We start from the raw sequence: 19,671 nt of genomic DNA on the forward strand, positions 1-19,671 counted from the left end.
AGGAGAAATCCACACTTTGTACTCACATTTAGCTGCTAGCGCTTACAGTGATTGACAGATGTACCGATGGGAATTCGCAATATATACTCCTTATTTTCCTAGCCCAAATCGGTGGCCCAATATCTTACTATAATAGAACAAAGAACCTCATGTCTTTTGAGAGAGACTAGACCAGTTTAGGCTTGTACTAGATGGGAGAATTGTCTATTGCAGCTAAAGAGGTCTTAAAAATTCTGGCGGGGAAAGGGAATGAGAGGTTTAGAATTCACACACACACAGCAGCAGAAGCAAAGAAAGAAGGGGGGTCAGAGCCCACAGCGTGCGTGATAACAGGGAAAATCAAAAATCCTACTCCATTTTATATATTAGTGTGACAGTTGGTGAGATGTATGATGAGATTTATGATGTTCGGTGAGATGTATGAAGAGATTTATGATGGTCGGTGAGTTGTATAAAGAGATTTATGATGTTCGGTGAGATGTATGAAGAGATTTATGATGGTCGGCGAGATGTACAATGATATTTATGATGGTGGGTGAGATGTACAATGAGATTTATGAGATTGCTGAGATGTACGATGAGATTTATGATGGCTGGTGAGATGTATGATGAGATTTATGATGGTGGGTGAGATGTATGAAGAGATTTATGATGGTCGGTGAGATGTATGATGAGATTTATGATGTTCGGTGAGATGTATGAAGAGATTTATGATGGTTGGTGAGATGTATAATGAGATTTATGATGGTGGGCGAGATGTACAATGAGATTTATGATGTTCGGTAAGATGTATGAAGAGATTTATGATGGTGGGTGAGATGTACAATGAGATTTATGATGGTCGGTGAGATGTATGATGAGATTTATGAGATTGCTGAGATGTACGATGAGATTTATGATGGTTGGTGAGATGTATGATGAGATTTATGATGGTGGGTGAGATGTATGAAGAGATTTATGATGGTCGGTGAGATGTATGAAGAGATTTATGATGTTCGGTGAGATGTATGAAGAGATTTATGATGGTTGGTGAGATGTATGATGAGATTTATGATGGTGGGTGAGATGTACAATGAGATTTATGATGGTCGGCGAGATGTACGATGAGATTTATGATGGTCGGTGAGATGTATGAAGAGATTTATGATGGTCGGTGAGATGTATGAAGAGATTTATGATGGTCGGTGAGATGTATGAAGAGATTTATGATGGTCGGTGAGATGTATGAAGAGATTTATGATGTTCGGTGAGATGTATGAAGAGATTTATGATGGTCGGTGAGATGTATGAAGAGATTTATGATGTTCGGTGAGATGTATGAAGAGATTTATGATGGTCGGTGAGATGTATGATTATAATGATGTATGATAAGAGAAGCGGTCAGACGATGTCCTGGGATATTTCAGGTCTATCACAATTGCTCCTGCATTGAGGCCCTGGATTTGCTACCATCAGTGAATTCGTCGGTGGCGCTCGGCTCGTGTCCACGTGGTGACACTTGTGACAGGATGTTCCTCATCTACGTCATCACACAGATCTTCACAACCCTTGTACATGCAACTGGTGGATCCCCGAGCTACGTCATCCTTCTCTGGTCAGTGCCCAACATCATAACTGACGCTTTACTACCAATTGTAAGAAAATACTCTAATAGGAAAAATATCTACATAGTTTACACAGAGAGACAATGAGGCAGTACTATCTGTACCTACTTAATTTACAGGGAGAGACAAGGAGGCAGTATTATCATCATTATTATTTATTTATATAGCACCATTGATTCCATGGTCTGTACATGAGAAGGGGTTACATACAAATTACAAATATCACATACAGTAAACTAACAATGACGGACTGATACAGAGGGGCGAGGACCCTGCCCCCGGGGGCTTACAGTCTACAGGATGGTGGGGAAGGAGACAGTAGGTTGAGGGTTGCAGGAGCTCCGGTGTTGGTGAGGCGGTAGCTCCGGTGTTGGTGAGGCGGTAGCTCCGGTGTTGGTGAGGAGACAATGGGGTCAGTGCAGGCTGTAGGCTTTCCTGAAGAGGGGGGTTTTCAGGTTCTGTCTGAAGGATCCAAATGTGGTTGATAGTTGGACGTGTTGGGGCAAAGAATTCCAGAGGATGGGGGATATTCTGGAGTAGTCTTGGAGACGGTTGGGTGAGGAGCGAATAAGTGTGGTTGAGAGAAGGAGGTCTTGGGAGGACCAGAGATTACGTGAGGGAAGATATCGGGAGATTAGTTCAGAAATACAGTACAGACCAAAAGTTTGGACACACCTTCTCATTTAAAGATTTTTCTGTATTTTCATGACTATGAAAATTGTACATTCACACTGAAGACATCAAAACTATGAATTAACACATGTGGAATTATATACTTAATAAAAAAGTGTGAAACAACTGAAATTATGTCTTATATTCTAGGTTCTTCAAAGTAGCCACCTTTTGCTTTGATGACTGCTTTGCACAATCTTGGCATTCTCTTGATGAGCTTCAAGAGGTAGTCACCGGGAATGGTCTTCCAACAATCTTGAAGGAGTTCCCAGAGATGCTTAGGACTTGTTGGCCCTTTTGCCTTCACTCTGCGGTCCAGGCCAGGTCATCTGGCGTAGCTCATCTGGCATAGCACCCCATCACTCTCCTTCTTGGTCAAATAGCCCTTACACAGCCTGGAGGTGTTTGGGGTAATTGTCCTGTTGAAAAATAAATGATGGTCCAACTAAACGCAAAGTGGATGGAATAGCATGCCGCTGCAAGATGCTGTGGTAGCCATGCTGGTTCAATATGCCTTCAATTTTGAATAAATCCCCAACAGTGTCACCAGCAAAGCACCCTCTAAGCCCCCCCCCCCCCCCCACACCTCCTCCTCCATGCTTCACGGTGGGAACCAGGCATGTAGAGTCCATCCGTTCATCTTTTCTGTGTCGCACAAAGACACGGTGGTTGGAACCAAAGATCTCAAATTTGGACTCATCAGACCAAAGCACAGATTTCCACTGGTCTAATGTCCATTCCTTGTGTTCTTTAACCCAAACAAGTATCTTCTGCTTGTTGCCTGTCCTTAGCAGTGGTTTCCTAGCAGCTATTTTACCATGATGGCCTGCTGCACAAAGTCTCCTCTTAACAGTTGTTGTAGAGATGTGTCTGCTGCTAGAACTCTGTGTGGCATTGACCTGGTCTCTAATCTGAGCTGCTGTTAACCTGCTATTTCTGAGGCTGGTGACTCAGATAAACTTATCCTCAGAAGCAGAGGTGACTCTTGGTCTTCCTTTCCTGGGGCGGTCCTCATGTGAGCCAGTTTTTTCGTAGCACTTGATGGTTTTTGCCACTGCACTTGGGGACACTTTCAAAGTTTTCCGAATTTTTCGGACTGAATGACCTTCATTTCTTAAAGTAATGATGGCCACTCGTTTTTCTTTACTTAGAATTTGTATTATGGCAAGAAAAAAGCAGCTAACAGTCTATTCAGTAGGATTATCAGCTGTGTATCCACCAGACTTCTGCACAACACAACTGATGGTCCCAACACCATTTATAAGGCAAGAAATCCCACTTATTAAACCTGACAGGGCACACCTGTGAAGTGAAAACCATTCCCGGTGACTACCTCCTGAAGCTCATCAAGAGAATGCCAAGAGTGTGCAAAGCAGTCATCAAAGCAAAAGGTGGCTACTGTGAAGAACCTAGAATATAAGACATAATTTCAGTTGTTTCACACTTTTTTGTTAAGTATATAATTCCACATGTGTTAATTCATAGTTTTGATGCCTTCGGTGTGAATGTACAATTTTCATAGTCATGAAAATACAGAAAAATCTTTAAATGAGAAGGTGTGTCCAAACTTTTGGTCTGTACGGTGTATGGAGGAGACAGGTTGTGGATGGCTTTGTAGGTCAGTGTTAGTAATGTGAACTGGATACGCTGAGGGAATGGGAGCCAGTGGTGGGATTTGCAGAGGGGGGAAGCGGAGGAGTAGCGAGGAGAGAGATGGATTAGTCGGGCAGCAGAGTTAAGGACGGACTGGAGAGGTGCAAGGGTGTTAGCAGGGAGGCCACAGAGGAGGATAATGCAGTAGTCAAGGAGGGAGATGATGAGGGCGTGCACGAGCATTTTAGTAGATTGACGGTTGCGGAAAGGACGGATTCTGGAGATATTTTTGAGCTGGAGGTGACATGACTTTTGGATATGGGACGGACCCCACTCCTTCTTAAAACCACCATAACTACTGTAAACCTAGGTACTAAAATAAATACACAAAACATATTATTTTGGTTGTCAAAATGGCCACAGCTTTTATTCAAATCACAGGATTAAATAATCACAGTAGGAGTCAGGTGGAGTGCTAGTACATTGGGATTCACAAGTACTGCGATATCCCCAGCTGTCTGACATACAGCACCAGGACAGACAGCCATAAAGGGGCGGCACGCACTGGCTTGCCATTCCAGCAGAGCCAGTAAACTTTCAGGGCACCAATGACCCTATTATCCTCACTCCTGTGCTTAACCACTGTGCCCGCCTCTGATTGATGTTACCATTACAAAGTCCTTGAGGCTGGCCACCAAAGCCGAGCCTGCTCACCACCATGAGGTTTTACATCCACTATTAGTTAAAATGAGTCCACCTTAACTTGTCTGCAAGTAGTGTATAATTTAGATGTTTCGTCAAACTCAATCTGACAGGTGCCCCGCCCCCTATCAAAGTGTATCAAAGTGTGTAACCCCGCCCCTCCCCTTGTCTGACGGCTGGTAGTCAGCTGTCCCTCCTTGTTTGATTTCCCCCTTTTGATATAGTTTAATATAGTTTAATTTGTTGCATTTTGATATTATTCCCGTATTTTGTGGAATAACACATGTTTATAATTATAGCCTAGTCGTGTATTTATTTTACACGTGGTTTATAACACCTTTCTCATTTGTTTTATATTAGATTTTATACGTAGCCCCGAGTTTGATTCTGTAAGCTTTGTTTTATTCACAGTGTATTCATATAGTCCAGAACTTAAAGCTGTTTATATGTGTCTCTACTGAACACTAGTACTAAATGGTGAACAGTAACCAAATGTTTATTTTCACAAACAGAGAATCTGCTGTGGGTCAGCGGTTTATAACACCTAGGTCAATTGTTGTTGTATTTGCTATCCCTTCATGCTGTTTGGTGATCTTTGTGAAGCAGAACTTTGTTTTATAACACATTTGTACCTGTATTGTACCTGAAGGTTATGTAGGCTTATCTGCGGGTCAGAGGTTTAAAGAAAAGTTATTGTGTCCTGTAGATGTCATCTGGAGGCTGTCTGAGGTTATTTGTTTTTGTATTAGCTTTCCCAGGGCAGCTGCCTGGAGGTGTTATGGTATATAATTATATCCTAGGATCTGATATATATAATATGACCCAATGTTACAACACAAGCAAGTAAGAAGCGGCGTGTTTTATACGAATATAAACCAAAGACACGATATTGTAAAAATTAAAAAAGATTTATTTCTCACAATAAAACAACAGCTCAAATTTTAAGTTAGCTAACAGCATGATGCTGGCAAATGCATCTTTGCGGTATCTGATAATGACACGATGAACAAAGGACTGCGCCTGAAAATCTTGATGTCACAAAATCTGATACGGCTCGATCATTATTCTGCATGTCAGACGTGAAATTTTGTAAAATCTTCTTAAATGGAAACTCCATTTTATTCAAAGACATCTAACATATACATACTTTTAATGTTTTTGTGTAAAATCGCGGTCAGACAGGCACGAACACACACACACACACACACACACACAACACAGAACCCACACACAACAAACACACAGAACCCACACACACAACACATACAACACACACAAGAAATAGACATTTAGGACTTATTTATGATTAATATGCGATTATTAGTCATTTAGGACTTATGTTATCATGTTTTTGCACTTTATTAATATGCTGACCACATAGGTCAGGCACGAACACACACACACAACACAGAACTCACACACAACAAACACACATAACATACAAAACACACAACACATACAACACATACGACAAACATACACACACACACACAACATACAGAACACATACAACACATGCGACACACACACACACAAACAACACACACACAACAAATACACATGATTTTTTTGCACTTTATTAATATGCGGGCCACATAGGTCAGTGATTTTTGCACTTCATAGGTCAGGGATTTTTTGCACTTTATTAATATGCGGGTATTAGTCATTTAGGCCTTATGTTATCATGTTTTTGCACTTTATTAATATGCTGATCACATAGGTCAGGGATTTTTTGCAATTTATTAATATGCGGTCCACATAGGTCAGTGATTTTTGCACTTTATTAATATGCTGTACACATATAGTATTTTTGATATCTCAAAAGGGTGTGACACATTCCCATATATTATTCCAGCTTTCTTTAATTCTACATTATTTTAGCACATATTAATTTTACAGGTGCCTGTGCTGTCTATAATTTGACTCCTTTTTATTCAAAGACATCTAACATATACAGACTTTTAATGTTTTTGTGTAAAATCGCGGTCAGACAGGCACGAACACACACACACACACACACACACACACACACACACACAACACAGAACCCACACACAACAAACACACAGAACCCACACACACACAACACATACAACACACACAAGAAATAGACATTTAGGACTTATTTATGTTATTATCTTTATGCACGTTGCCTGGGCTGTCTATAATTTGACTCTATCCTTGTTTTGTTGAAAATAACTGGACATACATAAGAAACCGGGCAATATATCTTTATTACATTGGGGTTTACTTTTGGAAACTTACAAATTCCTATAATTATGCTTATACCTTAGGCGTGTATTTACATGGCCCTGTAATTCGCACTTTTACAGACTATATGTGGATTACAGCCTGTATACAGTAACAGGCGGCATGACTGCGTGTAATATTGCACTCAATACTGTGCAAAGGGTCTGAATACTTATGACCGTGTGATATTTCAGTTTTCTTTTTAATAAATTCGCAAAAAATCAACATTTGTTTTGTTCAGGCATGATGGCGTGCAGAGTGTACATTAATATATATATCTCAGGATAAAAAAGTAAATGGGGCGGCACAGCCTTCAAAACAAGGACACAAAGCCAAGTGATGTATTAACACTTCAGTGCTTCATGGGTTAACCAACGCTGCCACATCACACACTTCGGGTGCTCCTCGAGGAAAACAGATCCAACTGCATAGTCCACGTAAAAAAGAAGAAAACGAGGGCACTCACCAGTCTTCTTATTGTGCAAAGATCACTTTATTAGTCCAACATTTAAAAGTCCAAGGTCGGGCAACGGCGGAGCCGAAGCTCAGGTGAGCAGGGGGGAGCGGAGACGACGGCCGTTTCGCGCTGTGCTTGCGCTTCTACGGGTCAATGCATGTGAGAGCAAGACAGCGGAAATATAGTACCGGCCATGGTACCACCCCCCACCGCTACCTCCCTCCCACAAACATAAAAAAACACTCAATAAAAAGCACAACTTTAAAACAATGTGACATATCTAGTGCATCTCACATTCAAATATATACAGAATGTACAGAATGACAAAACATGAGTTTAGTGCGCAAGAATAGACATTACTCAATATCTTCATTTTCATATTCATCACATTTCAAATGTGAACGCTCAAAGATCCTACTGAAACTAATCCCGTGGTTTCCCTATTTCAAAGAAAAATAGACAAATCCACCCTATCGTTAAAACCCAGGGGCCCCATCGCTTCACAGCGCATGATCCACCTAGCTTCAACTCTAAGAAGCAAATTATCTAAATCACCCCCTCCAGCTGGCAAAGACACCTTCTCAAGCCCTGCAAAGGTGAGACAATCTGCTTTACCCCCGTGTTTATCTCTTACATGAGAGATCAGACGCGGCACCCCTTTACCTGTAACGATCGATCTGCAATGTTCCCGGAACCGCATGAACAGAGGTCGTATAGTTTTCCCAATGTAGTAATATTTACAAGGGCACAAAATCACGTATACTACGTGATCCGTCCTACACGTGATAAAATCTTCTACTACATGCGTAATGCCCCCCATTCTAATGACCCGGTCTACTAATCGTTGATTGCAGAATGAGCAATGACCGCACTTGTAATTGCCGTGCGGTATGGTTTTGGTTAGCCAATTCTGATTGGGTTTAGTCAGGCGATTTCTCACCAATTTGTCCCTCAACCTTACACTTCTCTTATTTGCTATAAGGGGACCTCTGGCTGCTACAGCTGCCAACTCTTTATCTTGACCCAAAATGTGCCAATTTCTTTTTATTGCTAACCTGATCTGGTGGTCCATATTGCTATATGTAAAACAAAAAGTAAACCTCTTTTCTTTCCCAAATGCTCGTACCGGCGAAATAACCTTGTTCTCCATATTTCTTTCCCTCATTACCTTCTCCTGCGCTGACAGTAACAAGTTTTCCGGGTATCCCCTCTCTCTGAATCTTTGTGTCATTTCCTCTGATTGTCGTGTAAACCTTCCATCTGTGTTGTTAACTCGACTTACTCGTAAAAACTGGCTACGCGGTAATGCCAACTTAGTGTGCATTGGGTGGAAACTGTCAAACCGCATCATGGTGTTTCCTGCCACTGGTTTACGGTATAAAGATGTGCAGATTTTTCCCTCCTCAATCTCTACTAATACATCTAGGAATTCCAACCGATTTCCTCCAAAACTTGATGTGAAAACCATATTCATATTATTACTTTCATTCAAATAAGAAACGAAATTCCTAAACAAATCTTCTGTGCCATCCCAGATCAATATCACATCGTCGATATATCTCTGATAAAACTTGATGTATTGCAAAAAATTGTTGTTACTGGCGTATACGTATTTTTCCTCGAAAAGCCCTAAAAACAAATTAGCAAACGTACAAGCTACCGGAGTCCCCATCGCACCGCACGGCAATTACAAGTGCGGTCATTGCTCATTCTGCAATCAACGATTAGTAGACCGGGTCATTAGAATGGGGGGCATTACGCATGTAGTAGAAGATTTTATCACGTGTAGGACGGATCACGTAGTATACGTGATTTTGTGCCCTTGTAAATATTACTACATTGGGAAAACTATACGACCTCTGTTCATGCGGTTCCGGGAACATTGCAGATCGATTGCTACAGGTAAAGGAGTGCCGCGTCTGATCTCTCATGTAAGAGATAAACACGGGGGTAAAGCAGATTGTCTCACCTTTGCAGGGCTTGAGAAGGTGTCTTTGCCAGCTGGAGGGGGTGATTTAGATAATTTGCTTCTTAGAGTTGAAGCTAGGTGGATCATGCGCTGTGAAGCGATGGGGCCCCTGGGTTTTAACGATAGGGTGGATTTGTCTATTTTTCTTTGAAATAGGGAAACCACGGGATTAGTTTCAGTAGGATCTTTGAGCGTTCACATTTGAAATGTGATGAATATGAAAATGAAGATATTGAGTAATGTCTATTCTTGCGCACTAAACTCATGTTTTGTCATTCTGTACATTCTGTATATATTTGAATGTGAGATGCACTAGATATGTCACATTGTTTTAAAGTTGTGCTTTTTATTGAGTGTTTTTTTATGTTTGTGGGAGGGAGGTAGCGGTGGGGGGTGGTACCATGGCCGGTACTATATTTCCGCTGTCTTGCTCTCACATGCATTGACCCGTAGAAGCGCAAGCACAGCGCGAAACGGCCGTCGTCTCCGCTCCCCCCTGCTCACCTGAGCTTCGGCTCCGCCGTTGCCCGACCTTGGACTTTTAAATGTTGGACTAATAAAGTGATCTTTGCACAATAAGAAGACTGGTGAGTGCCCTCGTTTTCTTCTTTTTTACGTGGACTATATATATATCTCAGAATGCAACTGAATAGTATTGCTAATTAGACCATATAAATAGAAAATTATGTAGAAACCCAAAGTTTTGATAAGTGTATGAAAATACACCAATATTAACTATTTGTGCTATTTTAGGCGTAAATTTGAACTATATGTATAGCAGTCAGGAGTTGGGGCGATGAAATATGTGTTACAAGCGTAGTGAATTGCAGATATATTCTACAGTGTATGGCATTTTGAGAAATGTGTGGCATAATCAATTACTTATCACGGCCACTAGATGGCATAATATCATATTAATTATACATTGGGGTATACTTTTGAAAACTTACAAATTCATTGGAAATTTTTAAACCATTATTGCTTAGGCAAATATAGAATATAAAAAGTAAAAACATTAAATAGTACAAAAATGTTTTATTGTCAGAACTAATTGGAAATAAAGAACACATTTTAAGCTAACCGCACTCACTTTACACAATCAGAAAAAAGGAAACACACTTTAAGTTAGCTAACAGCATGATGCCGACAAATGCATCTTTGCGGATTCTGAACACAACACATACAACACACACGACATACAGAGCACATACAACACATGCGACACACACAACAAACACACATAACATACAAAACACACACATCACATACAACACACACGACAAGCATACACACACAACATACAGAACACATACAACACATGCGACACACACACAACACACACAACAAATACACATGATTTTTTGCACTTTATTAATATGCTGTTCACATATAGTATTTTTGATATCTCTTATTTCCCTGGTGTAAAATCTCGTTGATGGCTTACAAAGACATTTCAATACTATAAAAATTCTTACAGAATATAAAAATGGTTTACTGGCAGTACTATACTGCGACTGGCTTATTTTTGTACAAATTCAGGCTGTTTGCTGATCCCCTTTCTGTATTTGCAAACCGTGCAATATATCTTTATAGAAATAAAACTTCTGCACCCACGGGCGCTTCTCAGCCAAACAGGCATCCGGTACTCATCAGGCACTGTGAAATAATGCAAAAATACAGCTGTGTGCGGCTGGCTGCAGCAACATTTTGCTATTATAAGTTTATGGTTCTGTAAAGAACACGCATCACATACAGAACTCACACACACACACACACACACACACACACACACACACACACACACACACACACACAACACGCACATATGAAAAATGACAATCATTGTATGTGATTTAAAAGACTTTAGTTAGATTTATCAGGGGTGATTTAGTTTGAAAGCCCGCAGTTCCGCGGTAATGTCTGGTGTTGGACATGCATTTAACAGTCTTTCATATGTATCGCAGATAGATTTTAGTTCCATCTGTGCGAGTTTGCTTTGAGCGTACTGCGCAGACATGTCAGTAAACATTTTGACATGGTCAGCATCCCACGAAGGACGACATGTGTAAGGTGTATGTACAGCAACTTTCTGCTTTCTACCTACACGGCGCCGGGATACGGCGCGTTTCTTTAGAGGTAATACAGGGGCAAAAAACGGTAGAAGAGCCTGCAAGAGCAGTATCTGCAGATTGCACAGTCTGGCACACAGGTATATTGAGGGGCTCTATGGGTGACCACATACCCTCGGAGAGCTGTTCAATTTCTCTGTTTTCAGGAGTAACTTGTGGTATGGCGTCTGGGCTATTGGCGGGCCGAGTTATGCGGGTCCTAGCGTTCTGCGCTGCCCGTTTCTCTCTTGAAACGCGCGTATATTTCTGATGTGAAATCTTGGGGCTTGGATTCCCGGGTTGTTTTGGTGCCGCGGAGCATTCATCACGATACACAACACAGATGGGCGAAAGATGTTGCGCGCACCGCCGTATTAGCTCTTTGCGGTTGATTCTCTGCAGTGCCGTAATTACGCCGGTGCAAAACTCGTTGCTGAAGAGGCGACGTATCTAAAAGAAAAGATACAAGTGGCGGTTAGCCGCGAAACGGATCAAAATTGGAAAAGCTAAACGGCGACGCATAGCTATGATACTGCGTAATATTTGAAAAGTTAACGGGGTCAGGTACCCATGAAATCATTGTAACAATATTTACATAAACATGTATAGAGCAGACCAGATATATACTTACAAGTATGAAGCGGGAATTGTTCCACAACAGCTCCTGATTTAACCGGCGGCGCAATGCTCAAACTCGCAGAGGCGGGAATATTCTCTTTTTCAAGCTGTATTTTCCGGGCAACTAGATTAGCGGGTGTAAGTAAAAATATAACGATTAGCGAACATAGAATTGATTTTCTACACAAAACTGCAGCATTGGGACGGATATATATATATATATATATATATATAATATTTTTTTTTTCAAAATTGAATTTTCTGACAGTTAGCTAGCAGCTGTAAGTAAATAAGAGCATTACACAAAAGTGAGAATCGCCTGTATTCCAGGTGAACAGATACCTTTTCTATTCTTGAAACACCTGCGTAACGAGCTGCCGCGTCTTTTAGGCGCATCGGGTGGCGATGAAATTGCTGGGTTCTTGACATCTATGATCTCCACGTCGGAACCCAGCGTATCGCATGGTTCGGGAACACACCAGTTTTCAGGCATATCGTGCGATGTCTCCGTGTCAGTATCTGTATGAGAAATTGCGCGTAGTTCGTGTTTACATACAAAGGATTAAAGCAACTGACGTAGTATAATATAGTTTTACGGCATAAACATATTTGCGGTGTAAATTAATATAGCAAGACTTATGCCGCTATATATTAATAATTCAGTATTATATTGGTGGCTACCGCTATTATCTATTGTATTACACAGATTAGAATGTAGAATGTAAGCCCGCAAGGCCTGGGTCCTCTGTATCAGTCCGTCATTGTTAGTTTGTTTACTGTATGTGATATTTGTAACGTGTATGTAACCCCGTCTCATGTACAGCACCATGGAATCAGTGGCGCTATATAAATAAATAATAATAATAATAATAATATATATATTTAGCTTTCTTACATGTGATACATGAAAGATAAATATCTTTGTACCGTGTTACAATGAAATTTTTCCCTATCTAAAAGCAAAAAGGCGCGCCTAATTACCCATGATGAGGTGAAGAGCAGGGCCATTATCAGTTAGCGGCTCCACGGCTTCAATGCGCTCATAATTCTGCGTTATGAAATTATTGCGCCAATCGGGCGACCTGCTTCACAAAGATCGCCAAACAGCATGAAGGGATAGCAAATACAACAACAATTGACCTAGGTGTTATAAACCGCTGACCCACAGCAGATTCTCTGTTTGTGAAAATAAACATTTAGTTAATGTTCACCATTTAGTACTAGTGTTCAGTAGAGACACATATAAACAGCTTTAAGTTCTGGACTATATGAATACACTGTGAATAAAACACAGCTTACAGAATCAAACTCGGGGCTACGTATAAAATCTAATATAAAACAAATGAGAAAGGTGTTATAAACCACGTGTAAAATAAATACACGACTAGGCTATAATTATAAACATGTGTTATTCCACAAAATACGGGAATAATATCAAAATGCAACAAATTAAACTATATTAAACTATATCAAAAGGGGGAAATCAAACAAGGAGGGACAGCTGACTACCAGCCGTCAGACAAGGGGAGGGGCGGGGTTACACACTTTGATACACTTTGATAGGGGGCGGGGCACCTGTCAGATTGAGTTTGACGAAACATCTGAATTATACACTACTTCTGCAACTTCCACCTGACTCCTAAACCGCAAAGCCGTGACGGGTTATAAATTCCAAGTCTCATTTGACACCTTTTTTTTTTTTAATAATTAAATCATTTTTGTAAACTTAAAAACTAGGAGTCCCTGCAAAAGCATTAATGGGACTAAACTTAGCAAACCCCCGACTCACAAAGAGTCATCCTACAGCGCTCAGGAGAGGAAAAACCCCCTGTGGAGGAAACCTCCAGGGAACCATGGCTGAAGGATTGCCCTTCCCTTGGGCTTAGAAGGTTACCACAAATAATAACTCTTTATAGCCAATATACAATTGAACCTGGTACAAGATATACAATGACAAATTCAAAAATACAATAAAGCATTTATCATTATACAAGCAATAATTAAAAAGTTTAAGGACAGAGATTATAAACAGGGCGGGAGGGCGGGTAATGTTTCCTCCTGTCCATCCTGTGAGAGAAAGAGGGAGAGCCAGAGTTGCCTCCCGTATATAAGCCCCACTCTCCTCACAGTAATACACCAGGCACAAACATCTAAACTTCCTCGTCAAGCAACAACTCTCTTGTTTAAAATCTACACTGCAATATAAACAGCTGCAGGAGTTCTCAGTCCACCCATCCCCAAGTCATGTCCACCTCCGTCTAGTCTCCGGTGGTTTCTGGAGGTGGAAAGAGCTTGGATGTGCGGTTTGAAGGACAGGGCAGAGTCAAGGGTTACTCCGAGGTAGCGAGGCAGTACTACCTACACCTACATAATTTAAAGGGAGAGACAAGGAGGCAGTACTATCTGTATCTACATACAGTAGTTTACAGGAGAGGGCACAGAAATTACCTTACAAGGATTCTGAGATGCTTCAGCTGCATGATACAGATCGCTGATCCCACAGATGATGACTCACAATATATTTTATGACCTCTAAAGTCTCTGCTCTTCCTGCAGGTGTGTATCTCCGGAGCTGAAATCTCTGGCCGTCGGTGTTTACATGTTACTGATCAGAACATTAGGTGAGAAGAGATCACTATACACAGTGCCAGCGACTAGAGACCAGGAAAACTGACATCCACACTGCTCCCCATAATAACAGTGATATCCACAGTGCTCCCCATAATAACAGTGATAGCCACAGTGCTCCCCATAATAACAGTGATAGCCACAGTGCTCCCCATAATAACAGTGATAGCCACAGTGCTCCCCATAATAACAGTGATATCCACAGTGCTCCCCATAATAACAGTGATAGCCACAGTGCTCCCCATAATAACAGTGATAGCCACAGTGCTCCCCATAATAACAGTGATAGCCACAGTGCTCCCCATAATAACAGTGATATCCACACTGCTCCCCATAATAACAGTGATAGCCACAGTGCTCCCCATAATAACAGTGATATCCACAGTGCTCCCCATAATAACAGTGATAGCCACAGTGCTCCCCATAAAAACAGTGATATCCACAGTGCCCCCATAATAACAGGGATATCCACACTGCCCCCATAATAACAGTGATATCCACACTGCTCCCCATAATAACAGTGATATCCACAGTGCCCCCATAATAACAGTGACGTCCACAGTGCCCCCATAATAACAGTGATATCCACAGTGCCCCCATAATAACAGTGATATCCACACTGCTCCCCATAATAACAGTGATATCCACACTGCTCCCCATAATAACACTGATATCCACAGTGCCCCCATAATAACAGGGATATCCACACTGCCCCCATAATAACAGCGATATCCACACTGCTCCCCATAATAACAGTGATATCCACACTGCTCCCCATAATAACAGTGATATCCACAGTGCCCCCATAATAACAGCGATATCCACAGTGCCCCATAATAACAGTGATATCCACAGTGTCCCCATAATAACAGTGATATCCACAGTGCCCCCATAATAACAGTGATATCCACAGTGCCCCCATAATAACAGTGATATCCACAGTGCCCCCATAATAACAGTGACATTATAGCGCCCCCTTTAGTCAGGATGTTCCTAGTATTACAGGGGTGGTACGGGGTCATGTGACGTTGTGGGGGTCCTGGCTCTCAGCTCGGAGGGTCCTGTGTTGTCTAATCTGCTGCACTTTGTTCCTCCACAGCTGGAATCCCGGCCCCCATGTACTTTGGGGCTCTGATTGACAGGACCTGCTTGAAGTGGGGGACGAAACTGTGCGGAGGGCGGGGGGCTTGCCGCCTGTATGACACCCACTCCTTCAGGTGAGGTCCCCGGGGGTCCTGTGCTGCTGCCGGGCGTCCCCTGGGAGTGTGGGGGTCATATCCGGGTGGTGGTGACTATCGCGGAGCAGAGACGTGACCGGGGTCTCCGGAGATACAAGCCGCTGCTCAAGAGGCAGAGACACCGCCGGGGACGTCCGTGTGCGGGACTGAGGGGGAGTGGCGGCCACTCCAGAGCTGCTCCTGAGGGAAAGTGAAAGCTGCGCTCTGATTGGTCGTTATGGGCAATGAAAGCTGAGCTCTGATTGGACACTCGGAAGACACACAGGGTCTTCCACTCTTCACCCCGTGTCCCCTCAGAGTTCCAGGCCCCTTATGTAGGAGTGTTATGACCAGCAGGGTCCTATGAGTGGGGGTCTTATGGGTCGGGTTCTGTAGTTGGGTAATGGTGGGGTGCTGTAATCGGGTGATGGCGGGGTCCTGTAGTCATGTGGTAGCGGGGTCCTGTAGTCATGTGGTGGCGGGGTCCTCTAGTCGGGTGATGGCGGGGTCCTGGAGTTGGGTGATGGTGGGGTCTTGTAGTGAGGTGATGGCGGGGTCCTGGAGTCGGGTGATGGCGGGGTCCAGGAGTCGGGTGATGGCGGGGTCCAGGAGTCGGGTGATGGCGGGGTCCTCTAGTCGGGTGATGGCGGGGTCCTGGAGTCGGGTGATGGTGGGGTCTTGTAGTGAGGTGATGCCGGGGTCCTGGAGTCGGGTGATGGCGGGGTCCTGTAGTCGGGTGATGGCGGGGTCCTGTAGTCGGGTGATGGCGGGGTCCTGGAGTCGGGTGATGGCGGGGTCCTGGAGTCGGGTGATGGCGGGGTCCTGGAGTCGGGTGATGGCGGGGTCCTCTAGTTGGGTGATGGCGGGGTCCTGGAGTCGGGTGATGGCGGGGTCCTGGAGTCGGGTGATGGCGGGGTCTTGTAGTGAGGTGATGGCGGGGTCCTGGAGTCGGGTGATGGCGGGGTCCTGGAGTCGGGTGATGCCGGGGTCCTGGAGTCGGGTGATGGCGGGGTCCTGGAGTCGGGTGATGGCGGGGTCCTGGAGTCGGGTGATGGCGGGGTCCTGGAGTCGGGTGATGGTGGGGTCCTGGAGTCAGGTGATGGCGGGGTCCTATGGGCGGTGTCCTGTGAGTAAGGGTCCAATGGGCAGGGTTCTGTAGTGATGACGATGGTGTAACAAGTCACGCTCTGTCATCTTCTACCACAGGAGCACCTTCCTGGGCCTCACCGCTGGGATCCACTATGTCTTTCCTCCTGTGGGCAGGTTCCTGTAGTTGGGTGGTGTTGGGGTCCTGTAGTCGGGTGATGGTGGAGTCCTGTGGGCGGGGGTCCTATGGGAGGGGTTCTGTAGTGATGGCAGTAGTGTAATAAGTCGCTCCCTGTCATCTTCTCCAGCAGGAGCACCTTACTAGGCCTCACTGCTAGGATCCATGCTCTGTCCTTCCTCCTGTGGGCGGATTCCTGTAGTTGGGTGGTGTCGGGTCCTGTGAGCGGGGGTCTTTTGGGTGGGGTCCTGTAGTAATGGTAGTGGTGTAACGAGTTGCTCCCTGTCATCTTCTCCCGCAGGAGCACCTTACTAGGTCTCACTGCTAGGATCCATGCTCTGTCCTTCCTCCTGTGGGCGGATTCCTGTAGTTGGGTGGTGTCGGGTCCTGTGAGCGGGGGTCCTATGGGTGGGGTCCTGTAGTAATGGTGGTGGTGTAACGAGTTGCTCCCTGTCATCTTCTCCCGCAGGAGCACCTTACTAGGCCTCACTGCTACGATCCATGCTCTGTCCTTCCTCCTGTGGGCGGATTCCTGTAGTTGGGTGGTGTCGGGTCCTGTGAGCGGGGGTCTTATGGGTGGGGTCCTGTGGTAATGGTGGTGGTGTAACGAGTTGCTCCCTGTCATCTTCTCCCGCAGGAGCACCTTACTAGGCCTCACTGCTAGGATCCATGCTCTGTCCTTCCTCCTGTGGGCGGATTCCTGTAGTTGGGTGGTGTCGGGTCCTGTGAGCGGGGGTCCTATGGGTGGGGTCCTGTAGTAATGGTGGTGGTGTAACGAGTTGCTCCCTGTCATCTTCTCCCGCAGGAGCACCTTCCTGGGCCTCACCGCTGGGATCCGCGCTCCGTCCTTTCTCCTGTTTCTCGTCTTTATTTCTATGGTGAAGAAAAAGTTTTCTGCAAGAAGCGAGAGTGAGCAAGAACATGGCAAAAAGAAGCTGAAAAGCCCCGAAGATAGCAGAAAGGGAGCTCAGGAGGCCCCCGAAATAGAGAAGCAGACTTTTATATAATGTCCACAATCCTGTCATTATGTGACTGATGGGAGGGCGAATCCCCAGATGATGGGGGTGATAGTATGTGTGGTCACATGTCCTCTCCTACCAGGGACTGCCCGAATAAAGTGCACGCAGCCCACCACAACCTTCCGCTCCTTCAGTGCTGGACATAAAGGGGAGCTCGGCTTCTATCACACCAAGGGCTCCGAGGTGTGTACTGGTAATGGAGGGAGATAAGGAGGAGCCCCGGCCTCTATATCACACCGAGGGGCTCCGAGGTGTGTACTGGTAATGGAGGGAGGAAAGGAGGAGCCCCGGCCTCTATACAACACTGGGGGCTCCGAGGTGTGTACTGGTAATGGAGGGAGATAAGGAGGAGCCCCGGCCTCTATATCACACTGGGGGCTCCGAGGTGTGTACTGGTAATGGAGGGAGATAAGGAGGAGCTCCGGCCTCTATATCACACCGGGGGCTCTGAGGTGTGTACTGGTAATGGAGGGAGATAAGGAGGAGCTCCGGCCTCTATCACACTGGGGGCTCCGAGGTGTGTACTGGTAATGGAGGGAGGAAAGGAGGAGCCCCGGCCTCTATACAACACTGGGGGCTCCGAGGTGTGTACTGGTAATGGAGGGAGATAAGGAGGAGCCCCGGCCTCTATATCACACTGGGGGCTCCGAGGTGTGTACTGGTAATGGAGGGAGATAAGGAGGAGCTCCGGCCTCTATATCACACCGGGGGCTCCGAGGTGTGTACTGGTAATGGAGGGAGATAAGGAGGAGCTCCGGCCTCTATCACACTGGGGGCTCCGAGGTGTGTACTGGTAATGGAGGGAGGAAAGGAGGAGCTCCGGCCTCTATATCACACTGGGGGCTCTGAGGTGTGTACTGGTAATGGAGGGAGATAAGGAGGAGCTCCGGCCTCTATATCACACTGGGGGCTCCGAGGTGTGTACTGGTAATGGAGGGAGGAAAGGAGGAGCTCCGGCCTCTATATCACACTGGGGGCTCCGAGGTGTGTACTGGTAATGGAGGGAGATAAGGAGGAGCTCCGACCTCTATATCACACTGAGGGCTCCGAGGTGTGTACTGGTAATGGAGGGAGATAAGGAGGAGCTCCGGCCTCTATATCACACCGGGGGCTCCGAGGTGTGTACTGGTAATGGAGGGAGAAAAGGAGGAGCCCTGGCCTCTATATCACACCGAGGGCTCCGAGGTGTGTACTGGTAATGGAGGGAGATAAGGAGGAGCCCCGGCCTCTATATCACACCGGGGGCTCCGAGGTGTGTACTGGTAATGGAGGGAAAAAAGGAGGAGCTCCGGCCTCTATATCACACTGGGGGCTCCGAGGTGTGTACTGGTAATGGAGGGAGATAAGTGGGAGCCCTGGCCTCTATATCACATTGGAGGCTCTTGTCATGGTTTACACCGTGCTGCCAACACTATGTCACGGATCCCAGCAGTTTGTCAGGGATCCCGGGGAAGATACCTTTATCGTCCCCATTACTCACTGCAATTTGTCACAAACGGGTTGTTTGGTTGCCCCTGGTTCCTTCTGAAGGGGAATTAACTATATCCCACTTCCCAGTTCCGGTTTGGAA

At 44.8% G+C, this 19,671-nt stretch overlaps 1 protein-coding gene across 4 annotated transcripts in view; it reads left to right on the forward strand.

The window, feature by feature from the left end:
• The window catches only part of LOC138674932 (solute carrier organic anion transporter family member 1B3-like), a 78,178-nt gene extending 59,961 nt beyond the window's left edge, over positions 1-18,217 (forward strand). For all 4 annotated transcript variants that reach the window (XM_069762766.1, XM_069762768.1, XM_069762767.1 and 1 more), the window contains exons 12-15: positions 1,407-1,594; positions 14,530-14,594; positions 15,701-15,818; positions 17,888-18,217. In XM_069762766.1, coding sequence (XP_069618867.1) covers positions 1,407-1,594; positions 14,530-14,594; positions 15,701-15,818; positions 17,888-18,089 — 573 coding nt within the window. In that variant the 3' untranslated portion in view covers positions 18,090-18,217. The remainder of the gene's footprint in view (positions 1-1,406; positions 1,595-14,529; positions 14,595-15,700; positions 15,819-17,887) is intronic.
• Positions 18,218-19,671: the final 1,454 nt, after the last annotated feature.

This window comes from Ranitomeya imitator, chromosome 4 (assembly GCF_032444005.1).
Source record: "Ranitomeya imitator isolate aRanImi1 chromosome 4, aRanImi1.pri, whole genome shotgun sequence".
Taxonomy (NCBI): domain Eukaryota; kingdom Metazoa; phylum Chordata; class Amphibia; order Anura; family Dendrobatidae; genus Ranitomeya; species Ranitomeya imitator.